At 40.4% G+C, this 22,105-nt stretch overlaps 1 protein-coding gene across 1 annotated transcript in view; it reads left to right on the top strand.

Moving 5' to 3' along the window:
- LOC137904485 (collagen alpha-1(XI) chain-like) overlaps window positions 1-20,538 on the top strand; it is a 66,546-nt gene extending 46,008 nt beyond the window's left edge. The window contains exons 40-67 of the mRNA XM_068748671.1: window positions 561-650; window positions 2,659-2,712; window positions 4,944-5,051; window positions 5,147-5,254; window positions 5,809-5,862; window positions 6,113-6,166; window positions 8,131-8,238; window positions 10,633-10,686; window positions 11,072-11,125; window positions 11,239-11,292; window positions 11,419-11,472; window positions 11,808-11,915; window positions 12,055-12,108; window positions 12,420-12,473; window positions 12,668-12,721; window positions 13,402-13,455; window positions 14,937-15,044; window positions 15,234-15,287; window positions 15,772-15,825; window positions 16,409-16,516; window positions 17,358-17,411; window positions 17,508-17,543; window positions 17,655-17,708; window positions 17,915-18,170; window positions 19,291-19,403; window positions 19,529-19,597; window positions 19,763-19,996; window positions 20,392-20,538. Coding sequence (XP_068604772.1) covers window positions 561-650; window positions 2,659-2,712; window positions 4,944-5,051; window positions 5,147-5,254; window positions 5,809-5,862; window positions 6,113-6,166; window positions 8,131-8,238; window positions 10,633-10,686; window positions 11,072-11,125; window positions 11,239-11,292; window positions 11,419-11,472; window positions 11,808-11,915; window positions 12,055-12,108; window positions 12,420-12,473; window positions 12,668-12,721; window positions 13,402-13,455; window positions 14,937-15,044; window positions 15,234-15,287; window positions 15,772-15,825; window positions 16,409-16,516; window positions 17,358-17,411; window positions 17,508-17,543; window positions 17,655-17,708; window positions 17,915-18,170; window positions 19,291-19,403; window positions 19,529-19,597; window positions 19,763-19,996; window positions 20,392-20,538 — 2,403 coding nt within the window. The remainder of the gene's footprint in view (window positions 1-560; window positions 651-2,658; window positions 2,713-4,943; window positions 5,052-5,146; window positions 5,255-5,808; window positions 5,863-6,112; window positions 6,167-8,130; window positions 8,239-10,632; window positions 10,687-11,071; window positions 11,126-11,238; window positions 11,293-11,418; window positions 11,473-11,807; window positions 11,916-12,054; window positions 12,109-12,419; window positions 12,474-12,667; window positions 12,722-13,401; window positions 13,456-14,936; window positions 15,045-15,233; window positions 15,288-15,771; window positions 15,826-16,408; window positions 16,517-17,357; window positions 17,412-17,507; window positions 17,544-17,654; window positions 17,709-17,914; window positions 18,171-19,290; window positions 19,404-19,528; window positions 19,598-19,762; window positions 19,997-20,391) is intronic.
- Window positions 20,539-22,105: the final 1,567 nt, after the last annotated feature.

Raw genomic sequence — 22,105 nt, 5'->3', positions numbered from 1 at the left:
GCAATATTTATTTCGGGAAATACAATGAATTGTGTCTCTTTAAATTTAGTCTTTCCCATTCTTCTTTTAACAACTCTCAAAAAACGTAAATCCTCTTCAACACTTTCATAAAATCTTTTTTCCACTATCAATTAAAAAAAAAGAATGTGTTCAGAATTAATTAAGAGCACATTTTTATTGAGAATCTGAGCTGGGTATCTTTAGTAGAGGTTCAAATTTAGATATAATGATGCTGTATCAATGATGATAAAATAGATGCCGTGCCGTTGTTTAATATCTGGTTTGTTTTTGTCTTCATTATTCTTTTGATCACCGTTCGTTAAAATCTCTCTTGTGCACCTCTCCTTCATCACTTTGTTGTTGCTCCCACATAATAAGGTATAATCCCACCCTTTAATCAAACATATCAATCACTTTAATTGTTTTTCTCTGACTTTTTCTGCCATTTACACAGATTCAGCTCATTATTTTCACCCAAGCCAATTATGTGTTTCTTGATTACCTCACAGTTTATCATCTGTCAGCTCAGTGGATGTTATTTTTTCCTCCCCCCCCTCCAGGGTGATCCAGGTCCTCATGGTCCTGGTGGCAAGGCAGGACCTGCTGGCCTGAGGGGCTTTCAGGGTGCAAGAGGTCTTCCAGGGGGCATGGTAACACATGGACCACCCACACAGCCACATGCAAGCATACATATGGAAACACTGAAGTGTCTTGTGCCCCATTCTGAGCACACGTTATGTTCAATTTAGCTCCAAACCCCAATATCAGGATGTTTTATCATCATCCTTATCAGTAAAGTTAAAGTGGGTTGTTATCTGTCGGCAATGAGTCGTGGCAAAGCATTACAACTGGTAAAATAACTGTAATGATGGACAATCTGTCCATTTTAGAGCCATTTATTTCCCCATATAGTGCTGCGCTTGGTGCCGATCCTTTTTTCTGTCCATCCTCTTTTGTTTTCAATTTCACGATGAGTCAAAGAACCACTTATTCTGATTCAGACCCACAACTTACCTGAGATGCACTCTGAGCGTGGTGAGCGAACCAAATGACTTCTCAAAAGAAGTGGATGTGGGTAAGATAGAGTTCAAGGTGAGCGTGGAAGGCTGTTGGGGGGGGGGGGGCTGACTGAGGATCATCTTAAAAGGACTGAGGCTGGGACTCATATCAGGGCTGACCATTAAGAGAGCGCACGACAGCACTGCCCAGACTTATTACCACCGTTATGTTTGTCCCAAGAGTAGGGGGAGATTGCTTTCCCTTCATACCGGCAGCACATACACACAATGCAAGCAAATATAGCCTCCAACTCACGAAATATTACTGAAAGGCATCCAGTAATATGCAGGCGGGGACATATGAGCAGGAACATGGAAGTTCATCTTGTCAGTGATGATGCACAAAGACACACACACACATTAGTGTTTTTTCATCATTCATCCCAACTTTCAGTATTGAGGAAAGGCACAAAATATGACCAAATAAATAACTTTCTGTGTCAGGCAAAGAAAGCCTGCCTTTTAGTGCAAATGCCAGGAAGCTGGAGAGCCTGCAGTATGCAAACCCGCTGGCTCTGTCAGAGCTTTCAAATGAGATACTATGATGAAAATCTCTACTGCCTCTGGGTGAACTGTGCATTCCTTACGCATTATTAGCTTTCCAGTGATGTGGATCAGCAGCACAGCCGTTGTCATTCAAGGGCCACGATGTCAAGGAGACAGATACTTTCTAATCCCATTTTTCATTTCCTCTAAAGCCATATGTTTGAGACATTTTCCTTTCGTAATATAAAACATCTAAATTATGAAGATGTTGGCCATTTTTTAGTTGGGTAGTTTTTTTTTTCTTTTTTCGTTCAGCTAAAGTATATGTTCAATTTCCCCTAATATTGGTCCCTATTCTTGGTTTATGTACTCACCGTTTTAGGATTTCTAGTGCCACTCATGTTAAGTAGATGGGAGTAAAACTGTGTTGCTCACAACATTCAAATGTGGAATTCTCAAAACTGTAGCAGCAACAGTGACTTCTGCACTCTGGATAAATGGCTAATTTCCCCCCCCCCAAAAAAACCCACATCCGATGTTTTTTTTCTCTACTGTAAGAGCCATGAGAAAATTTCATTCACCTTTATTGAAAGGAGAACAGAAATCATTGTTTCTAAGCAAAAATTATTTTCAAGTGAGATTACATTTTCCTTTTTTATTTTTGGATCACTGCACCCTGTATTGAGACGCGTTTTTGTAAAAGGGTTCTAATAGTAATGTTGAGCACACTTCCAGGGATAGTAAATAGTAAATAGTAAATATTTGTATGCACATAAAATTTGTACTCTAAGTCATGCTTTGTAAAGATTATTCATCTATTTCTGTTTCCTGAATATTATAAATGGTGTAATTTTGGTAATTATATAACATTCCTTGGGTGTCAAAGGGTTAAGTAACAAAAAACAACAACATATAATAGTTTTTCTATATATTGGGATCAAAGCAATGCATGGATATACACATTTCTACACATACTCATGTATGCATACACACACAGACACGCACACAGCAAAGTTTAAAGGCCCATTTGACAGCGGACTACTGCTCTTTGAATGGCATTGAGTGGCGTCCCGCAGTGAATGAGCTCTAACCCTCTACTGTCCTTTACTTTCAGGGTCCGGCTGGCTTAAAGGGAGGAGAAGGGCCTCAGGGTCCCCCTGGTCCCATTGTAAGTAGCCTGTTGCTATGGTTACCTCAACTCTCTTGCCACAAAAGATTGCAGTGGGAATCTGACCTGTGCTTTTGGAGGATGAAGTTAAACTCTCTGTGTGATGCTCCATCCTCCAGTGTATTCAGAAGTGCAGTGTCGAGGTGGTTCTGCAGCTCATGTGTTGTAAAACTGAATTTAGTTGAATGTAAATTATACATTTTATCATCTCTTTTCAATTGTACATGTTTCCTTTGTCATTTAATAGCCAGTTCTGATTTTGAGTCTTGTGTTGGTGCACAATATGCACATCTATGACCAATCAATAATCTGGGACTCACCTCTCACACTAACACTCACACTTTATTGTTTTTGTTTCTTATTCTTGTTTCGAGATAAACAATTCCGTTTCATACCGATCCATTTCAGCGGTTAAAAGGGAATGGCTTGATAGAGTAAGGTGTAATGAACCAGAATTTCCTTCTTGATTTATGGTGCTTTCTGATCAGCCATCAGATATTCTTACCAAAGTATCTTCAGTGCAGCACAGCCTAATCATTTCTTCATCGCTTAACTGAACAACATTAAACTAGTTTCATTCCAGTAACTTGAATGGTTTGAGATGTTCCTCTCACAATTAGCAGTTTCTATAGCAACTGTGGAGGAAGTTAAAGGAAGGATTGTGTACTGTATTTAATTTAAACCATGTTTGTTATGGCCACTAAGTTTAGAGATGTTCTTCCTTGAATAAGTGAAAGGACTTGATGCATTTTCTTTGTCAGCAACACTTCAGAGAAGAATATCCTCTTCAATATCGTAGACGTTCATATACACTGTTCTTCCACAATTTAGGACCTCAAAAAAGCAACGCCAGAGTGAGGGAAAGCCATAAATAACCAGGGCTGCTTTTTCCCCTGTCTTTTTATCTTAGTCTCTCGTTAGCCTAAATGCAACAAAAAGCCTCGGAAGCTCCAGTGGTGAATCTGTATAGAAATCTGACTGGCAGGCTGCTTTGAAGTGTCTGACATTTTGCTCAAGTGTTAAACGCAGCCTCCTGATAATTGCCCCTATTTGCCAGTGATAGCGTAGAACACCAGATTAGGTAGATATGCAAAACACGGGTTAAGAGTGAGGAAAGATTGGCATTGTCTGCATGACTGAACTCATCACTTCAAAATGAGACAATTCTCATAATATGACTTGTATTTGAATTATTGGTTGAAAATGTGCAATAGGCTGTTTGTTAGTGTTTGAAGAACCTGAAAAAGGGGCCGGTGGCTGACGCCCACGCACACAGGAGATCTGATATTTTCCTACATCGATTTCCTGCCAGAGATTGAGCTGCTGTGGGAAAGTCCGGTGTGTGTGTGTGTGTGTGTGTGTGTGTGTGTGAAGCGTGAAAGAAGAACAGAAAGAAGCAATCAAGTTGAGTCACAACCTCCGTATCTGCGTGTTTTTTTTGTTCCCAAGCCAAATAGCCACGTGTGGGTGAGAAAACTGACAGAAACAGAAGGCAACATTGTGAAATTTTTGCCGCCAAAGAAGCTTGTGTGTCTGATCGTTTTGTGTGACTGTATGTTATTCCTTGCAAGCTGCTTTGCAGCCTGGGGAGGGGAGTTTGTGGCTGTGTGTCTGTCAATAAATGGCGGTAGCTCACATCGGCAGCCCAATTTCATGCAGACTTTTGTTTATTTGAATCTTTGGCTTCGTGTGCATGCACATGTTTTATTTGAAAGCCACATGAGACCTTCTCTGGGTGGCAGGATGCTGTAATGACCTGCTGATCAAAGGCGTAGTTCAACGTCATGTGATTTTTGCCACCTACGCAATGATGAGGACCCATTTGGGAGTCATGAAAAGTGACAATAGGATGTTGGGGAAACAGACAGGAAGACTTTCTATATGGCCTCGTAGGAAGAAAAAAGGCGATTCTTCTTTAGTCGGTTGGGAGGTTATATGTTAGCTGTCATCTTTTCCATGCATTTATTCATTGTTCTGCAGCTGTGGCTATTATTTTTTTTAAATCTTGTAGCTCCCCACACCAATGGAAAAAAAATCTAATACAATTTTGCTTTTTAAATATTCAGTGGTGTGCTTGTTGCAGAAGTGCTGCAATGAATGACAAAATGCCCTTGTGTACAATGTCTATGCTGCAAGTTAGATGCAGTGTCTGAAGTTCTCAGTTGTTTCACAGCTCTTCTTCAAAATGGAAGTACTCAAATGACCAATGAGTCTTTTTGTCTTCGTGACAGGGTTCTCCAGGAGAAAGAGGTGCTGCTGGCCCTGGGGGTCCAATTGGTCTGACTGGGAGGAACGGTCCCCAAGGACCACCGGGCCCTGCAGGAGAAAAGGGAGGCCCTGTGAGTATTTTTTGTCCAACTCTTTTTTTATTGTGAAGTTTTGAGGATACTAGTGATCGGCAGTAATTCAACACCCTCTTGTGATGGATTTTTAGGGAGAGAAAGGTCCGATGGGTCCAGCTGGTCGTGACGGCATTCAAGGTCCGGTCGGTCTTCCTGGTTCAGCCGGTCCTCAGGGTCCCCCTGGAGAGGATGGTGACAAGGTGAAGTAAATATGTCACTTCCTAGATATTAGTGATTTTAAACATTTGTGCACGCTCTATTCATGGAGAAAGTTAAACGGAGGAAGTTCTTGTTCAAACTCTGTAACCATCAGCTTTGTTGTTGTTTCTTTTCTTCTTCCAAATGTAGTTCTACAGCAGATTTTTCAAATCACTTGAAGTATTAAAACATTTCTGAACTCTTCCAGGAGAACAATAACATACAATAAAAATACATTTACAGAAAAAAATCAATCACTTCCCAGTTCCCACACATGTAATATCCACAGATCTGTGTCTCTACATTCATAACTAATGTGCTTCAGCGATCCAAGTTGTGTCCTCTGCCATCACACCATTTTATCAATCATAGTGCCAAAGGGGTTGGACAGGGAGTAAATCAGTTAATTGCCAACAACTCAGGCCAATCAAATTTGAGTCTCTTGAGAAATAGTTACTGCTCGATTGTTGTTCAGGTGATGCTTGAAGATTATTGGGCTGAAAGGGCATAGTAGACAAGAGCCTTTGTCATATCTGTTGTTTGTATGGCACCACAGGGAGAAGTTGGTGGACCTGGACAGAAAGGAAGCAAAGGAGGCAAGGGAGAACTTGTAAGTCATGACATCAACGTCCTTCCATATTGAGCGTTCTACGATTTAGACTTCGAATTATTTCCATTGTTTTTATTTATTTATGAATTTTCTTATCATTGATGAATGTAGCTTTATTGTTCCAACTTTACTACTCCCTGCATGAAGTGTAAATGAAAATTTGTTTATGTATTTGTACTTTCATTTCACTATCGGCCATCGGGGGTGTAATTCCTAATATAGCCTTTTTTTCTTTTCATTGTGTTTATAGGGTCCACCAGGTTCAAGTGGTCTTCAGGGCGTAGTCGGAGCTCCTGGTCCAGCTGTGAGTGTCAATTTGCAAGAATATATAATTTTATTTTGAACTTGTTTTGAACAGAGTTCACATTTGATTAAATATTTTACCTCTTTGATTCCAACATTTCAGGTATTTTTAAGACTAATTCCAGTTAAAGGTTGTGTGAACACAGTGATGGTACTGGTTGAAAATTGAAAAGCTTGAGGTCAAGGCTTTTGGACTAACTGTCAAACAAAGTTTAACAAACCACAATTATGCAGCAACCCATCAATCATTTCCACGTATGGCCTCATGTGGTTTCTGCTTCAGATGAAAATCCTGCCTTGTATGCTGCAGAGCATTCCCTTATCATCCATCTCACTAACACAACAGGAACAGTCCAGTTTCTATAATGGCTGGTGGCCTGAGGGCAACTAACAACCATTCTTGCAAACATTCAGTGATGGTGTCTACTAGGGGCATCACTGAACCCAATGGTGTTTACTAGGGGCGCAACGGTTCACGTAATGTATTGAACCGTTTCAGTTCTGCATTTTCGGTTGGTCCACTTGCGTACCGTTTCGGTTTTTCGGTTTTATGCATTTTCCCTCATTAAAAGTATTGCTAGCGCGATCTAAGCGCTCCGTGCGAAACTAAAGTTCTGGGCGAGTTTCCGCACGGACGCCTCTGAGTGTCGGACACCATTGCCTGAGGGGGAGGCGCTGGAAGCTCACAGGCGTGAACACATTGCAAAACTAGTAAAGAATTAGCTCTGTATTGCAGCTAGCTCTGTTGCTAGGGAAAATTAACCCAACCGAAATTACATTTCAGCGTACTGTTACACCCCTAGTGTCTACAATAGACCGGGTGAGATAGATCGTCAGAAGCAGGTCGAAGTCGAAGAAAATATGTTTTCACTAACTGCCCAATTTAAACATATTCCTTTACTTTTCATGACGGGCCACATGGACTTTTCATTGTATCCGTATCCGTATGCGCTCATTCCTAGAGATGAGAAGTAATTCTAGTGGATGAGAAATGACCAACCAACATGCATGTTTGTTTGTTGGTTCCACCCATTGCCATCCATCAAACCTCTCTGCTGTGCCATACCAAGGATTCTAAACGTTCCAAGGAGTTGTAGGTTTCTTTAAGCTTTGTGAGCTATTTTGGATTAAACTTTAGTCAACGTCTCAGATTCTTCTTTTCAAAGTTACAAGCATGCCACCTGTAATCGCCTAAACTTCCCTTCTAAACCGTTCTGCATTCAGCACCAGGTTTTGGGCTGCCTCCGTGTCCCAGGGCTTAGTCAGAGCTCCACAAGTACTTTCAAGTGCTGACATGCGTTTGAACTGAAAACTCACAGTTTGTCAGCATTTCAGTCCCTCCCTGTAGTCTCCCATTTCTATCCACTGTTAGCCTTATGCACCTCTGCCTTGATAGATGAAGTCAGCATCTTTCACACAATCTCCTTATCACAATGCTGTGGCTACACGGCAAAGCATCCTGTGCTTCCTGTTCAGGATCTTTGGTAATTTAGCTGCGGATTCACATGGTAACCAGGTAGCACAGTGGATCAGTGGCTGGGATTGTTGCTGCAGAAGTGGTAAAATACAAAAAATAAAAAAGAATTGCAGGTTGAGTACAAACAACGCTAAATTGTATGTGGGTGCAAATTAAGGGTTATACAATAGTCCCAAGATCAACTGTTGAACCTTGTCAGGGTGCATGGTCGGAAAAATACTCCGCCAAAAAACTAAAATATTAAGTGTTAGCGAACAGATGGATGGAATGGCAATAATTTGAATTTAGTTTTTGTTGGAATCTTTGCTCATCTTGAATATGGACATCAACCTACCCACAGCCCTGTGAGTTTTGATACTCTGAGAGGGCAAAAGGTTTCCATCTTAAAAGTCGGTCATAGCTACCAGAGGTTTTGTGTAACTAAGATTTTTAAAAAAAGTACAAAGTAAAGCAAATATTGACATTTTCTGATCTTTGACCTCCTACAGGGCAGTGATGGAGAGTCTGGACCGAGAGGACAGCAGGGTATGTTTGGCCAGAAAGGAGATGAAGGATCCAGAGGATTCCCTGGTCTACATGGACCCATTGGGCTGCAGGTGAGACCCAAACATGTTGATTTTCTTTTCTCATTCTCTGAACAAATAACAAGCACGTCCCGCTGAATGAGGCTGAGTCGGTCGCAAAATGAGTTCCTCCACACCCCTTAAACCGACAGCATTTCATTTCTCCTTATATCATTTACATTACATCAAAACAACATAATTTATTAATGCAGCCTTGCCTCTAAATAACACTTTCTATTACTCCTGGGCAAATAATGCCCCCCCCCCCCCCTCAAGGACTTTATTTTGCATAGACAGTGCTAAAAAATCCATCACCATTGCTACCATTTGGCATTTTGCCGAGGCGGTAATGGCGGAGGTTGAAAGCCTTTTGTTTCCCACTCAGAGTCCGTCAGTATCATGCAGTTAACTGCTTCCCTGCAGTACTCCTAGGACACCAGTTGCTGCAGTAGCCTGTGTTTGATCAACGATTTACAGACGACGTTCATTTAATATGAGATTTTATGGAAAAAAGCCAGTATGTCTGCAGCAAGTAGGCAGGCTTTTGTTTGTCTGACATGGATACAGACATTTGTTATATGTGGCATAAGGCGGGTGAGCCTCGAATAGTCCAACCATCAGTATATGCTGCATGCAAAAAGTATGTACTATGCAAGCCTGTGGAATGTTTGATGGCATTTATCAATAAATGCCCTACAGTCGGTCTTCCATGTTAACACATGGCCAGTTATCTTATTTTTAATGAAAGCAGATCAGTGATTTTATTGGACTCGAGTACAACACTCTTTTCAGTTAATTTGTACTATGAAACTTTTGAGAGATGATTTAGCACATTTTGTCATACCTGCAAAGGAAAAGACGAAACAATGAAATCAATGCACTTTGTATAAACAAGATCACACAGTTGGCTAACTTCAGTTAGATATTACTGTGCTGCTGATGTTGCCTAGTTATTCTTCTGATTTGCTCGCTCTTGACTTCTATGATTTAGACTAACCTTTGTGGAGCTTTATGCTCTGCTCGGCTCCCTTTTCTTCGAAACTGCTGAAGGGTGAATAAAAATAAAATCCAAAGCATTTAGGACAAGGATCTGAAGATCAGGAAAATTGCTTTGGCTTCACTGAATAAAGAAATAGAATATCTCAAAGGCAATTATCCAAGGACTCCCTAAGGCTGAAATTAAAGTGAAGTGCTGCTGAACAATAGCGCTTGATACCATTGCTATTTAGTGCAATTGGCTTTTAATTGAACATATTGCACTCCATCTCCACTCTTTTAATTATGTTTGGCTAAGCTGTCCTTCAATAGATGGCAGTGGCCATTGCGAGCTCAGCTCTTTAATTCAATTATCTTTAGCATTAATGATTTTTTGATGGTGGGGAATGATTGGCTTTAGATTTAAAGGTTTCCATTATTTGAGGCTGTGTTGACAAATTGAAGCCCCTGCTTCATTCTTTAGATCAAGACTATAAGACATGGATGTGAAGAACAGTATGAACCAGGTTATTGTTTGATACCAATGTGGGAAATAAAAAAGGAGCCAAAGCATAAGGAAAGCTGTTTTGTTTTCCATTATGTGAATTTATGTGCATGCCTGTGTGTAATTCTGTAGTGAGATCAAGACGCACCTCCTTATCCAATAAAATCCATATTTTACATAGACGAGTCCAGCATTAACGAAGAGACTGTCTCATTTTACATGAAATAAGTTGATGCTTTTCTTTTCCGTCCGTAATAACCCCGAGTTTTATTAATGTGACAATCAGGCCGTGTTATAAATTAGCCATTCCTGTCCTCACAAAAATTCAGTATATCAACAAAATGGACAAAAACACATTGTATCTCAGAGATCGATATGCACGGCACCCTCATTTTACGGCAACTTATCATTACTACTGCTTTCCACCCACCTATTGATGATACACACTCCATCACTTTGGCTTATACAGGCCCAATAAATGATAACAGCAATTATACAGATAAACAATAAGCAACAACAGCAAGTGAGAGCTCCTTCCTTCTTGTTGTACATATTCAATATGATCCCGATTTGTTTCCAAAAATGATTTAATCCCAAGACTGTGCAGCACTGCCTCCGCTGTGCCCTTTGTTTTCACTTTGCTGTGGATGGATGGAGCTCCCATTCTGTAATTTACACAGGCTGATTATACCCAAGTCTGCCGTATCCTGTCCTTTTTGATTAACTGTGTATTTACACTCGGGGTCGGGGGGGGGGGGGGGGGTCGCGTTAATGCATTCTCCATCATGTGTCCTAAAGCTTGCTATTCAGTGCAACAACTACTGAAAGAGCCTTTTAATGAGGTGCAAAAAATTTATTTATGCGCCTGTCTGTGGCTTGCTTTTAATGGGAAGTTCTATCTCAGGTACACCTTTCTTTGCTCATAAGAGTCTTTGTGTTCTTTGCAGGGTTTGCCCGGCCCTCCTGGTGACAAAGGAGAGAATGGAGATGTCGGCACAATGGTGAGTTTCAATGTGTAGCACATTGAGTTGGGAAATGTAGCTGATTGCTCTGAAGCATCGGTCACTGGCTGAATGCCGAATCTCCACCAGCTGAATGACAGATGTCAGGTCATCATCCAATAACGCATAACATAATCCATTCATTTTGACTGTAATCTCAAATAAATCCTGGTTACTAAGCCACATCATTGAATTGCTCCATTTGTCTTCATCTTGCTTTGTTGTCCTTGCAGTCCTTGTATTGCAAGTACAAGTGCTGTATGTTAATGACCAAAAAAATAATTCCTGCATCATGTGATTGTTTTCTATTTTATTTTATTTTTGCGACATATTTGCAAGATGTTGAAAACATTTGTTAAACCTTACTCTATTTTTTCCCCGACAGGGTCCACCTGGTCCTCCTGGCCCCAGAGGTCCGCAGGGTCCCAGCGGTGCTAATGTCAGTCTGATATTTGTTTGTCTGTTATGTTACAAGTCTTTAATCACATGTTTTTGCCCCTCGTGTTTTTGTTAAATAAATTCTAATTGGTCCTCTTTGTGATTTTTCACCAGGGTGCACAAGGCCCTCCCGGTGGTATTGGTTCAATGGGAGGTGTTGGTGAGAAGGTAAGGACCAACATATGTATATACTTCCTTTAAATTTTGGGGAACGTTTCTCTCTCTTATTATATATGCCCAATTTAAACAGATAAATGGTGTGTATAATAATTCACATTTTTACTGTTAAAATAGGGAGAAACTGGTGAAGCTGGCAACCCAGGATCCCATGGAGAGCCTGGTATTGCAGTAAGTAAAGTACCCCTTATTTCAGATGGCATATTTTGGGACTAGCATATATTCATTAGTGGCAAAAAGCATCATGGTGTGTTTTCTGTCACAATTTTGTCGAAAATAACAACAAAAACTGGCCTGATGGCTTGAACAGGATAAGTACTGTCCTCTAGTTATGTAACTAATGATCCTGGATTACTTTGAGTAACTGCTTCAGTGTGCACATGATGACCTTGTTGATCTTGATAACATAGTTCTTAGGGGTTTTTTTTGGATGCTGTAGTCAGAGTGGCACGGGCGGCCTTTATCTGTTCCTCACAGTGACAAGCCTGTGATGCATTTATCTTCAGGGCCGCAGAGGAGAAACTGGTGAGAAGGGAGAAACCGGACCACCGGGAGCTGCTGGACCTGCTGGTATCCGCGGACAACCTGGAGATGACGGTCCCAAGGGTAACCCTGTATGTCAGCTCCATTGTGCCCAACACACCGTCGTGACCGGCACGTCATTTAAACTGTCAGCAACATATTTCTCAGTCGTGGTTTTTGCTGCCAAAGACGATGTTGACATCTTGTCTGCTTGTCTCATTCTTTCTTCAGGGTCCTGTCGGCTTCCCGGGAGATCCTGGTCCCTCCGGTGAGCCCGGTGCTGCTGTAAGTGACATTATTATCCCACAACTGACCGTGTTAATATTTCCAGGATATGTTTTGTGACTTAAATTTGTCAAAACTGCGATGTGAAATAGAATGGCAGTACAGGGCGATAAGACGAAGACACACGCACACACACAATGAAAGGATATTGTTCACACTACTATGGGCCCTTCTAACAATTAACACATGCAGGCATATAGCGGAGAAGGCCTGAGGTGAAGGGTGGCACAGCCAGAGCAGAGTCGGTGCCTTGCTCAAGGTGATTGATGTGATTGATAATTGACAAATGTTCTCACATCTATTTTTTTTAGGGCCTTGATGGTTTATCTGGTGACAAAGGAGATGATGGAGAGGCTGGACAGCCTGTAAGTAAAGAGATGAAACATGGCCGTCACTTAAATGCAGCCACTCAATACCCAAGTGCTTCATTATGTGCAATTGCACAGCAGAATTAAATCCACATTGTGTAGCATTAGTGTTTTTAGTTACCTCATTATGTAACAACAGTTTTAGTTTTAGTGAGGTGGAGTTAAGGGTTCTGTATTCTGCTCTGATTCAGGGACCCGCAGGTCCATCTGGTGAGGCTGGAGTACCAGGACCTCCTGGCAAAAGGGTGAGTGCATTTCCAGCATAATGCAAGAGATGACACATTCTACGATGCTGTCTGTTCTCAGATTCATAATATTCATACCAACGCCCAGGTATTGCACACTAGAGAAAATGACGAAGGCAGAATGAAATACACTCCGGTTTCATGGCCTTAGTAACGGGCTTTGCAATATGATTTCTCAAGCCTCACTAAGGTATCTGTGAGTTACTTTCTTTTTAAATACTCCCCCAAACGACCCAGACTCGGTGCATTAGCACACACAAAACCGCACACTCACTAATGCACATATTGCCAGGGCTCATAACCTACATTGAAGACTGGTGGCCTTTGTTTGGTATGTTTGATTATCGTTTCTAACGGCACATGACAACCCACTTACACTTACAAGCTCCTGGCCAGAGGCTGTTTGGTGGAAATGCTGATGTGCTTTTAGCTCAGTGTGTTTTGGATTGAGGGCACTTTGCTTGTAATGATGATTTCTGGCCCTCTTGAACCCTCTCTCCTCAAATGGATTCAAGGTCAGAACATGCATCAGCTGAGCCGCTGGTTCTGCATGTGCACAAAGATAATGATCTGTCCTGCATCCTTTTGAAGAGGTTCATGACTTGAGGCAGTATCGTAGTACTTCAATACATTTAGTTGACTATTTTCACTGTTCACGTATTGCATTTTCATTTATCCAGGGCCCTCTTGGAAGAGCAGGTCAGGAGGGCAGACAAGGAGAGAAGGGATCCAAGGTAAGATTTCTAGTATTGGTGTTGGTATATGTGACTGGCTGCAAGGAGCGCAGGAACTTTCTGCCTCCCCTTCCCATTCATGGTACTCTAACAGCACAGTACTTTCCATGGAAGACAAGTTTTGCCATTATTTTCAGAGTTTTCCACAGGCAATAGTCCTTTGCCAAACGTTGCCAGATCTGGAATATTGCTTGACTGTGCGGTTGCAGACGTTTTGTAGGCTTTCTTCAAATATAGTTGGCATAATCCATAAAATTAGATTTGAAAATAGAAACTTAATATTACAGTAGCATATTCTTTAAAGTGACCATCTGTTATGTACACAATCAGCGTTCTGATCCTCAGAAAGTGCAAAAAATGTAGATAATGAATAAAGATGAAATTTTACAATAGTAACATTGTAATATTAGAAATAGACCAACCAAGTACATATTTCCCATCGCTGCTTAGATATTTTTAGATGTGGTTTTGGGAATGTTTGTTTAAATACACTTCAATTTACTTCTTTTTTTTTTTTTTATCTAAATCCCAGGCACATTTTTTGCTAAAGGTAAATCAGTATTGATTGAGGCATCAGTCAAAATGGAAAATCGCACAAAATTAATTAATTGCACAACTGTTTTCAATTTGGTTTCAGGCTGCAGTTCAGATTCATGCTTTTGTCTGATAATCCTTCCCTGTTGATTCATACATTCTACTATTCTTTCTCTGAGCAGCTTTAAAGACGGCTCTGTGTTTACTGTGATCTGTAGCTGGACAGCAGTGTCAAAAGTCTAGCATAAAAAAATGGGGCAATTTGCTTAGTGTCAGAAAGGTTTGGCTCAAATCTGTTAATTCTATTCACAGGTGTTATATGCTGATTAAGGGATTTAGCATACTCATTTAGTTTTGTTTTCCACCTTTTAATGAATGTGGTGGCAAGAAGCCACCAGTACCTGAAGACATTGACTGAAGAACCTTCCTAAAAATAGAGGGATTACTTAAACTAGCAGACATTAACCGTGCCTTTGACACATCTGATGAAGCCTTTGTATTCAGGGGATGCATCTATTCCTGGATTAGAATCAGAATCAGAATCAGAATCAGAAGTAGTTTATTGCCATTGTAAACATTCTCAGTCTGGGATGCTTTTGAATTTACTCACTTTAGCCAAAGCAAGATTTTATTTTCGAATGGCATCTGAACATTGGCTAATGGATTTGAGAAGTCTGCAGGAGTTTGCACAAACATGTCATGGTAATGGGTGCAGAACAGGAACGACAGATGTGTAACAAATACTCTTTCATAAATTCTATTTTCTCCATGAATTCTGGACAGTCTAAGATGGAACAACATTGTTTTGGAGGATGAGGCCTAAATTCTGGTTGTTGTGGGATGAAATAAACACAAAACAAATACCCTAAACAGCTGATCAGATTATCTGCGCTGGTGCCTATGAGATACGGAAAGCAAGTCAAGATTTGTTTGTACTAATTTCACAGGGAGAAGGTGGAGCAGAGGGTCCTGTTGGGAAAACTGGACCTGTGGGGCCTCAGGGCTCTGCTGGAAAGCCTGGTCCTGATGGTCTTCGTGGGATCCCTGGCCCTGTTGTGAGTATATTTTGTTTAAGTCTTTTAAGCTCTTTCTTTAATGCTGCATACGTCACATTATGACCTACTTTCACTCAGTGAATTAATCCATGAATATCAGTGTATTGATGATCACCTAAAAAGCAGTTTAGTATTTATTAAACTTGATATTTCACGATTTCATATTTTAAATATTTTCCTTATTTTCAGGGTGAGCAAGGACTTCCTGGTGCTTCTGGACAAGATGGCCCTCCTGGACCTCTTGTAAGACATGTCCCCTAATCTCATGACAAAAAACAAAAGTTGCATGTATAAATCAAGCGGTGTCGGAGTCATGCATTCCTCCTCACTCCTTGTTAGAAAAGATCACGTGCTTACGTCAATAAAATGTATTATGGCGGTATTTTGGGGATATCTAACAATTTATTGATTAGTTTCTGAACAGAAAATTAATCAGCTACTATTTTGACAATTAATCATTTTAGTCATTGTTCCAATGTCTAAAAATATTTTTTATTTTTTTGCTTTTCTGCAAGGAATTAATGTGAATAACTTTAGATTTTTGGACTAGTGGTGATGGGGGGAACATTTAACCTGACAGCTTGTCACAAGCAGCTGTTGGAATCCTTCTTTAGAATACAGAGTACTCACGATGGAATGCAGAAGTAGTGACAGCTGCAATAGTACAAAAAAAAATAGTGAATTCATTTTCCATTGTGCTTCAAGATATAATGCCTTCCCTCCACAGGGACCCCCTGGACTTCTCGGAATGAAAGGTGACTCTGGACACAAGGGGGAGAAGGTAATGCATTATGATTTTATCATTGTGTATTTCTCACATCTGAGTGTGAGCTTATCTGAGTTTCCACAGTAAGTAAACATCCACGGCTGATACCGTCATCTCTTTATTCAGTCTCCACCAGCAAAATAAGGAACGGTTCTGCTGCGTGAGGAGCTTTCACTGTGATTTACTGCACTTGATGAATATGCATAAGTGCAATACTATCATCTCTGTAATGGTCGCTGGTCTAATGCCAGCATGCAGCAGTCAGAAGCAGACGGTCATAACTCGGCTCGGCAGCAGGTGCTGAGACAAACCGCCCTTGTAAAATATGATGACAACTACAAACACGCTGATTCTTTATGGGTTTAAATGAGACGGTACTGAGACACGCTGGTGGGACTTCCACCTGAATTAGCATTTTCTTTCTCATTGAAAAACTGCCTTCATTTCTGGCAGATGATGAATGAATGAGCAGAAATTAAACCTAAAGTAGAAATGAAGATTACTTTTTTGTGAGCTGGATTACTTTTACAAACAGTAATGCTCTTCGGATATAATTTTTGTGTGTTTGGTTCCTTATTTTCTACTCTGCCTGTTCCAGGGCCATCCAGGGCTTATCGGTCTGATTGGGCCTCCAGGAGAGTATGGAGAGAAGGGCGACAGAGGCTTGCCTGGACCTCAGGGTACCGGAGGCGGCAAGGGTGATGCTGTAAGTCATTATTTATGCGAGGCACAGCATGCATTCTGAAAATATGCTCTCCATCGATAAGAAGAAAGAAAGAACGTCATGAAGTCAAAGCTCTACATAGGTGTGTGCGTGTTATATTCCCAGTGGTAAAATCGTAAAATGTAGGCCACAAGCTTGTGAGGAGCCTCTGGGTGATATTCTCCCTCTGGTGGTGCTGTCAGCCTCGCTGGGAGTTTGTAGAAGGAGGTTGGTTTCTGCCTAATCTGATGGGTTGAGTGGCTTCATAGGTTCAACATCATTATCTGGATTTCTGTGTTTCTATTTTGTGTGGAGAATTTGAGTTTTAGCATGTATGTGTGTTTTTTTTCTTTCTCTAAGTTCAAATTTGGTCGTGGGCTTTTTCTTTTCAGATAGATTTTTCCATTTTTCCAGTGACTCCCAATTTTGATCTTCATTTGGGTGGTTTAGCTCGCCATCCTTAACTTGACCTTTGGTTTGTTTGTTTGTTTTACATATGCAGCATTTTTCCCAACTAGTAATCCCTGTCTTCCCGGTTTTGTTTCTGGGGAAATTAAACAGTATATAAAAACTTACAAGAGAAGGTGACATAACCGTCAACAATAATGCTGTATAATGAAGTTTACTCATAGATAACTTTGCATATGTTCTGTATCCTGTTTCTTATAAGTACTGAAAGTACACTAACATACAAACAACACAATATTTATTTCCAGCATGAACAACAACACAGTTTGAAAACAATATAGGCATTAATTGTCATATCTTAAATGGACCATCTGATAAATGTATTGACTGACATTCATCTATTGTCATTGTCCGTTATTGTTGTTGCCTGTAATAGGGTGCTGTTGGTACCCAAGGTCCTCTTGGCCCTCCTGGCCCCCCTGGTCTTTCTGTAAGTTTAGATTTTTCATTGGTCCAATCAAAGGCGAGCAATATTTTCCCACTTTCTTACACCTCATTGTATCTCTTAATATGCATTTTTCAACAGGGATCTTCAGGACAGAAAGGTTCCAAGGGATCAACTGCAAGTTGTTTTACATTCCTTTCACTGTTTAATTCACTTTGCTGCTCATCCCGTGTAATATAGAAATGGGTGTCTTCTTATTTATATCCACCGTACATTGTTTTCTTTCAGGGTTCACATGGTCAGAAGGGAGATTCTGGACTGATTGGACAACCTGGACCACCTGTAAGTTCATTCTGTGTCATTCAATTCGATCTATCCAAAAAACATTATAGTCGACGCTGATTTGTCACTAGCTGGAATGAAACATAAAAATTCCATCATCATGCCGACCGTGCAGACCGAATTTGGCAAAGACTGCACGGAAACCACCCTTTGATAAACATGTATGAGGAGCGGTAATGTGCTCAATCCTATCCTCCATGTTGCAGGGACCACCAGGGGACATCATCCAGCCGCTACCCATGCATCACTCTGCCAAAAGAAGCAGGAGGCAGGCTGAGATGCAGGGAGATGAGGCAGACTATGGCATGGATGGCTTGGATATGGAGGGAATGGAGGATGTGTTTGGATCGCTCAACAACCTCAAGCAAGACATCGAGCGAATGAAGTTCCCCATGGGCACCCAAGACAACCCCGCAAGGACCTGCAATGACCTGCAGCTCAGCCAGCCTGACTACCCAGACGGTAGGGTGGAGATGGTGCTGGTCTCACACTTAGCAATGTTAGCAATGGCATTCGTCACGATTCATGAACTGTAGGGTTTGAACACAGTGGCAGCAAACCTACATGTGTTATTTCAATTCCAGTTTCATTAGCTTTTTGGTTTTTCATTCAGTGTCAGGTGTGACTATCTAACTTAATAAGGCTTTAATGTCCAATCAACTATAAGTATGCAACAATGTTATCGGTCGATATAAATGAATGCAGCTGCAAGAAATTAAATTTTTGAGAGTAGTTAACTAAAAGCATCATTGTGTTTCTAAAACCCCATCATGAGAATTGGGAGTCCACCCATCTGTCCATCATTCTTTTTTTTTCATGGTCACAAGTAGTTTTACAGAAATTGCCTAATTTTTTGAGTGTGATTTATCTCAAATGAAGCATATTCCAAACCCTCTCCAGGACTGGACAGATGTTTTTTGAGACAATTTGAATTTCTTTTTTTTATTTATTTTATTAAAAAGTACTAATTAAATTAAAGTAAAGTACTATTAAAAGGAATTGCAGTCAATGGGGGGAAAAAAACCTTAATTCTCTATTACTCGGTTTTAAAACTTTGAGTTGGTTTTCTACATTTGGATATGAGTATGTGATATATATAATGATATTTAGAAAGCTTGTAGTTATATTTACTTTTCTTTAAACTGAGAATGACATTGGATAGAGCTGGTGAACCTTCCTCTCTGCAAGAGGGCCCAGATACAGGTTTCATGTCTTTCTTCACTAAACACCACCTACAGGGGGAATCCAGGATTCTCCGTTACTTGTTCAATATATATAACAAAAAAACGAAATAGAAAAACATCGCAAAAGTCACAGTAATCTATGACACAAAAACAAACTGATTATTAAAAATTTGAATCATCAATTGTTTGCCAATTTCAATTCAATAACATGAACAATGGAACAGATGCAATGCAAAGCTACACCGTTAGTAAAAGTATGTCTCAATTTCAGACATTTCACAAAGCGGAAAATCTTGTCCAGCAAAATGAAAACATAAAGAACCAGCATTCAGTGCCCTTTAATTTAAAGCCAGGGCTTCATGTACTGTTTCAGCATCCCTGTTGTGTTTGTCTCCCAGGTGAATACTGGATTGATCCAAACCAGGGCTGCACAGGAGACGCCATCAAAGTGTTTTGTAACTTTACTGCAGGCGGGGAAACGTGCCTCTACCCAGATAAGAAATCCACAGGCGTAAGTAATGGGCCGGCATCAGCATGGGTGATCGTCAGCATTAGAGCTGAATTAGTCGATAGAGTAGCTATTGCTACATGTTTTAATATTCTCTAATCATTCATTTTGACTGTTTTTAATTACAGGTGAGAATATCCAACTGGCCCAAGGAGGCTCCAGGCTCATGGTTCAGTGAATTTAAACGTGGCAAAATCGTGAGTTTAGATGCATTTTTTTAACTATATCTCTTTTATCATAACTATGATACTGATTTTTTATGAAAAGAAACGTACGCCCTGTCAATCATCTCTCTCCCTTTCATTTACGTATGTCATTCCCTCTTTCCCCCTTCGTCTTCCTCTTCATCCGTCTGCTTCCAGTTGAACTACGTCGATGTCGGAGAAAGCAGCATTAACACAGTGCAGATGACCTTCCTGAAGCTGCTCAGCTCCTCGGCACGGCAGAACTTCACCTACATTTGTCATCAGTCCGTGGCCTGGTACGATGCCAAGGAGGACAGTTACGACAAAGCGCTGCGCTTCCTGGGCTCCAATGATGAAGAAATGTCTTATGACAATAATCCCTTCATCAAGCCGCTCATGGACGGCTGCTCGGTAACCAAATCATTTTCTAACGTTCTGTTTGCAACAAAACTCTTTTCTAAATGTCATGAAATCCCTTAATCCTTTCGAATGTGTAAATTTGTCTTTGTTTTGCATAATCATGTCGTTTATTTTTGATCAACTTTCCAAGATATTTAATTTACAATGATTTAAAGGAAGTGAATCTTCACATCTGAGAAGATAATCAAAGTTGTTATTGATTATATGTCAATGTCTCAGCATTAACTTGTTGACCTCTGCCCAACCATGCATCGTTTTTCACTTCTTGGTTTATCAATGTTTCATTTTTCTGCAAACTCATTTTGGTTAGACATCTCCCTTGTAAAGATTTTAACGATGTTTTAACTTTCTACGCACCATCTTTTTATCTGCCCTTGGTTTTGCAGTTGAAGCAGGGTTATTCTAAGACGGTGATGGAGATCAACACTCCCCGTATTGACCAGTTGCCCATCATCGACGTCATGCTGAACGACTTTGGGGAATCCAACCAGAGGTTTGGCTTCGAGGTCGGCCCTGTCTGTTTCCTCGGCTAGACATGCCCGACTCCCCGCTGAAGGACAGGGTCAGAGGGTACATATTAACACCCACCTGCTGAGATTCAACAACCTTCACTTTCTCTCCCCACAAAGCAAAAACCTGTGATTTATTTTGTCGCTGAGAAAGTATAGCGCCCCCTAGGCCCTGTCAAGAAAGCGCTGACCGGGGGAAACTACTCCTCGCCCTTGTAGGGCCAGAATCACATGACTTTAACATGTATGTAGTAATGGGAGTGACATCAGGAAAAGGACATTTGATGCCGTGGCGGATAGTGCCGCACTTTCAGCAGCAGAGAGGATCCACTCACCCCAATCCCATCCTCCCTTGCCCCCCCCCCCCCCCCCCCCGCCTCCCTCTGAATGCTCCAGGTGCTGCTCTCGATTCAACCACAGAGGTGCTTTTGTGCAGAGTTAATAAACATTCAAGGTGCTACAAAAAAAGTGCTTTGTGATAAAACTGTAATTACCGGTATTATTATTTTGTACAATGTTGTTCCTTTCCGAATCCACTCGCATGTGCCCCACTTTTAAAATTTTGATATCTTCTAAATCTATATAGAAATAAAGTAGCAGAGAAAGTTCACGACTTCGGACAATTTGTAATTTTAAAACTACCCCTATGTAAATAATATAACTTTCAATAGATGAGTTTTATGAGAGGAACCACACTAGAATTTTGACGCCTATCTTGGAAAGCATTTTGTCTTTTTGCATGACATAACAGTCAATATGGCCATCTGGATATTAAACCATAATAAAATGAGATAGTAATATAAATATTGTAAGAAATGGCTTTTTTCTTCTTCTTTTATTCACCCAAATGTTTCTTAGATCGTGGACTTATTCAGCTTTTAAACAATGTTGATATCTTGTTACGTTTAAACATCATTTATGGAGGCTAAATTACTTTTTGTGTTCATCAACTGTTTTAATTCACAAAAAGACCCCCTGTTTTCTTCTTTGTAACAATGAAGAAATGTTTTCTTGTGCCAATCAAAAATATTAAAACTGGATTCTGAAACATTTTGGGTTGAATGTTTGTATTGTTGCATAAACAAAATGATTAGTGCTTTTTTGTGACTCTGTTCTTCCATATATGTAATCCTCACCGTCGCCATGATAATTTATGACTCAGACAATTGTGGTTCCAAGTGCTGGGTTCGTGTGCTTCCTCCTGAGCCCAGACTCTTATCCAGTCCAGTTTCTTTCTTCTGACTCAGATTTGACTAAATCTGATTGCATTTCCACTTCTTTAGCTTTAAGAAATGACAGCATAGCCTTCAGAGACGCTTTCAAACCTGTGTAATGAATCTATGTACAACTGAAATAAATGTTTGGTGCTTTGCCATATGCACACTGAAATTATTTGCATTCACTTCCAGATCATGTAACACGCCTACTGGGCTTCCTTACTGCATGCTTATGTAGAAGATACTCAAATCACATATTAGATTTTTTTTTTAATTCTTAATATTACAACAAAATACAATAAATATACAAAAAACAAAAAAAAAATGTAATTGTTTGGCTCCATTTATTCTTGCACAGTGAAGTTGGACTGTTT

Source organism: Brachionichthys hirsutus, chromosome 15 (genome assembly GCF_040956055.1).
Source record: "Brachionichthys hirsutus isolate HB-005 chromosome 15, CSIRO-AGI_Bhir_v1, whole genome shotgun sequence".
Classification (NCBI taxonomy): domain Eukaryota; kingdom Metazoa; phylum Chordata; class Actinopteri; order Lophiiformes; family Brachionichthyidae; genus Brachionichthys; species Brachionichthys hirsutus.
This window is presented reverse-complemented; position numbering and strand designations above follow the sequence as displayed.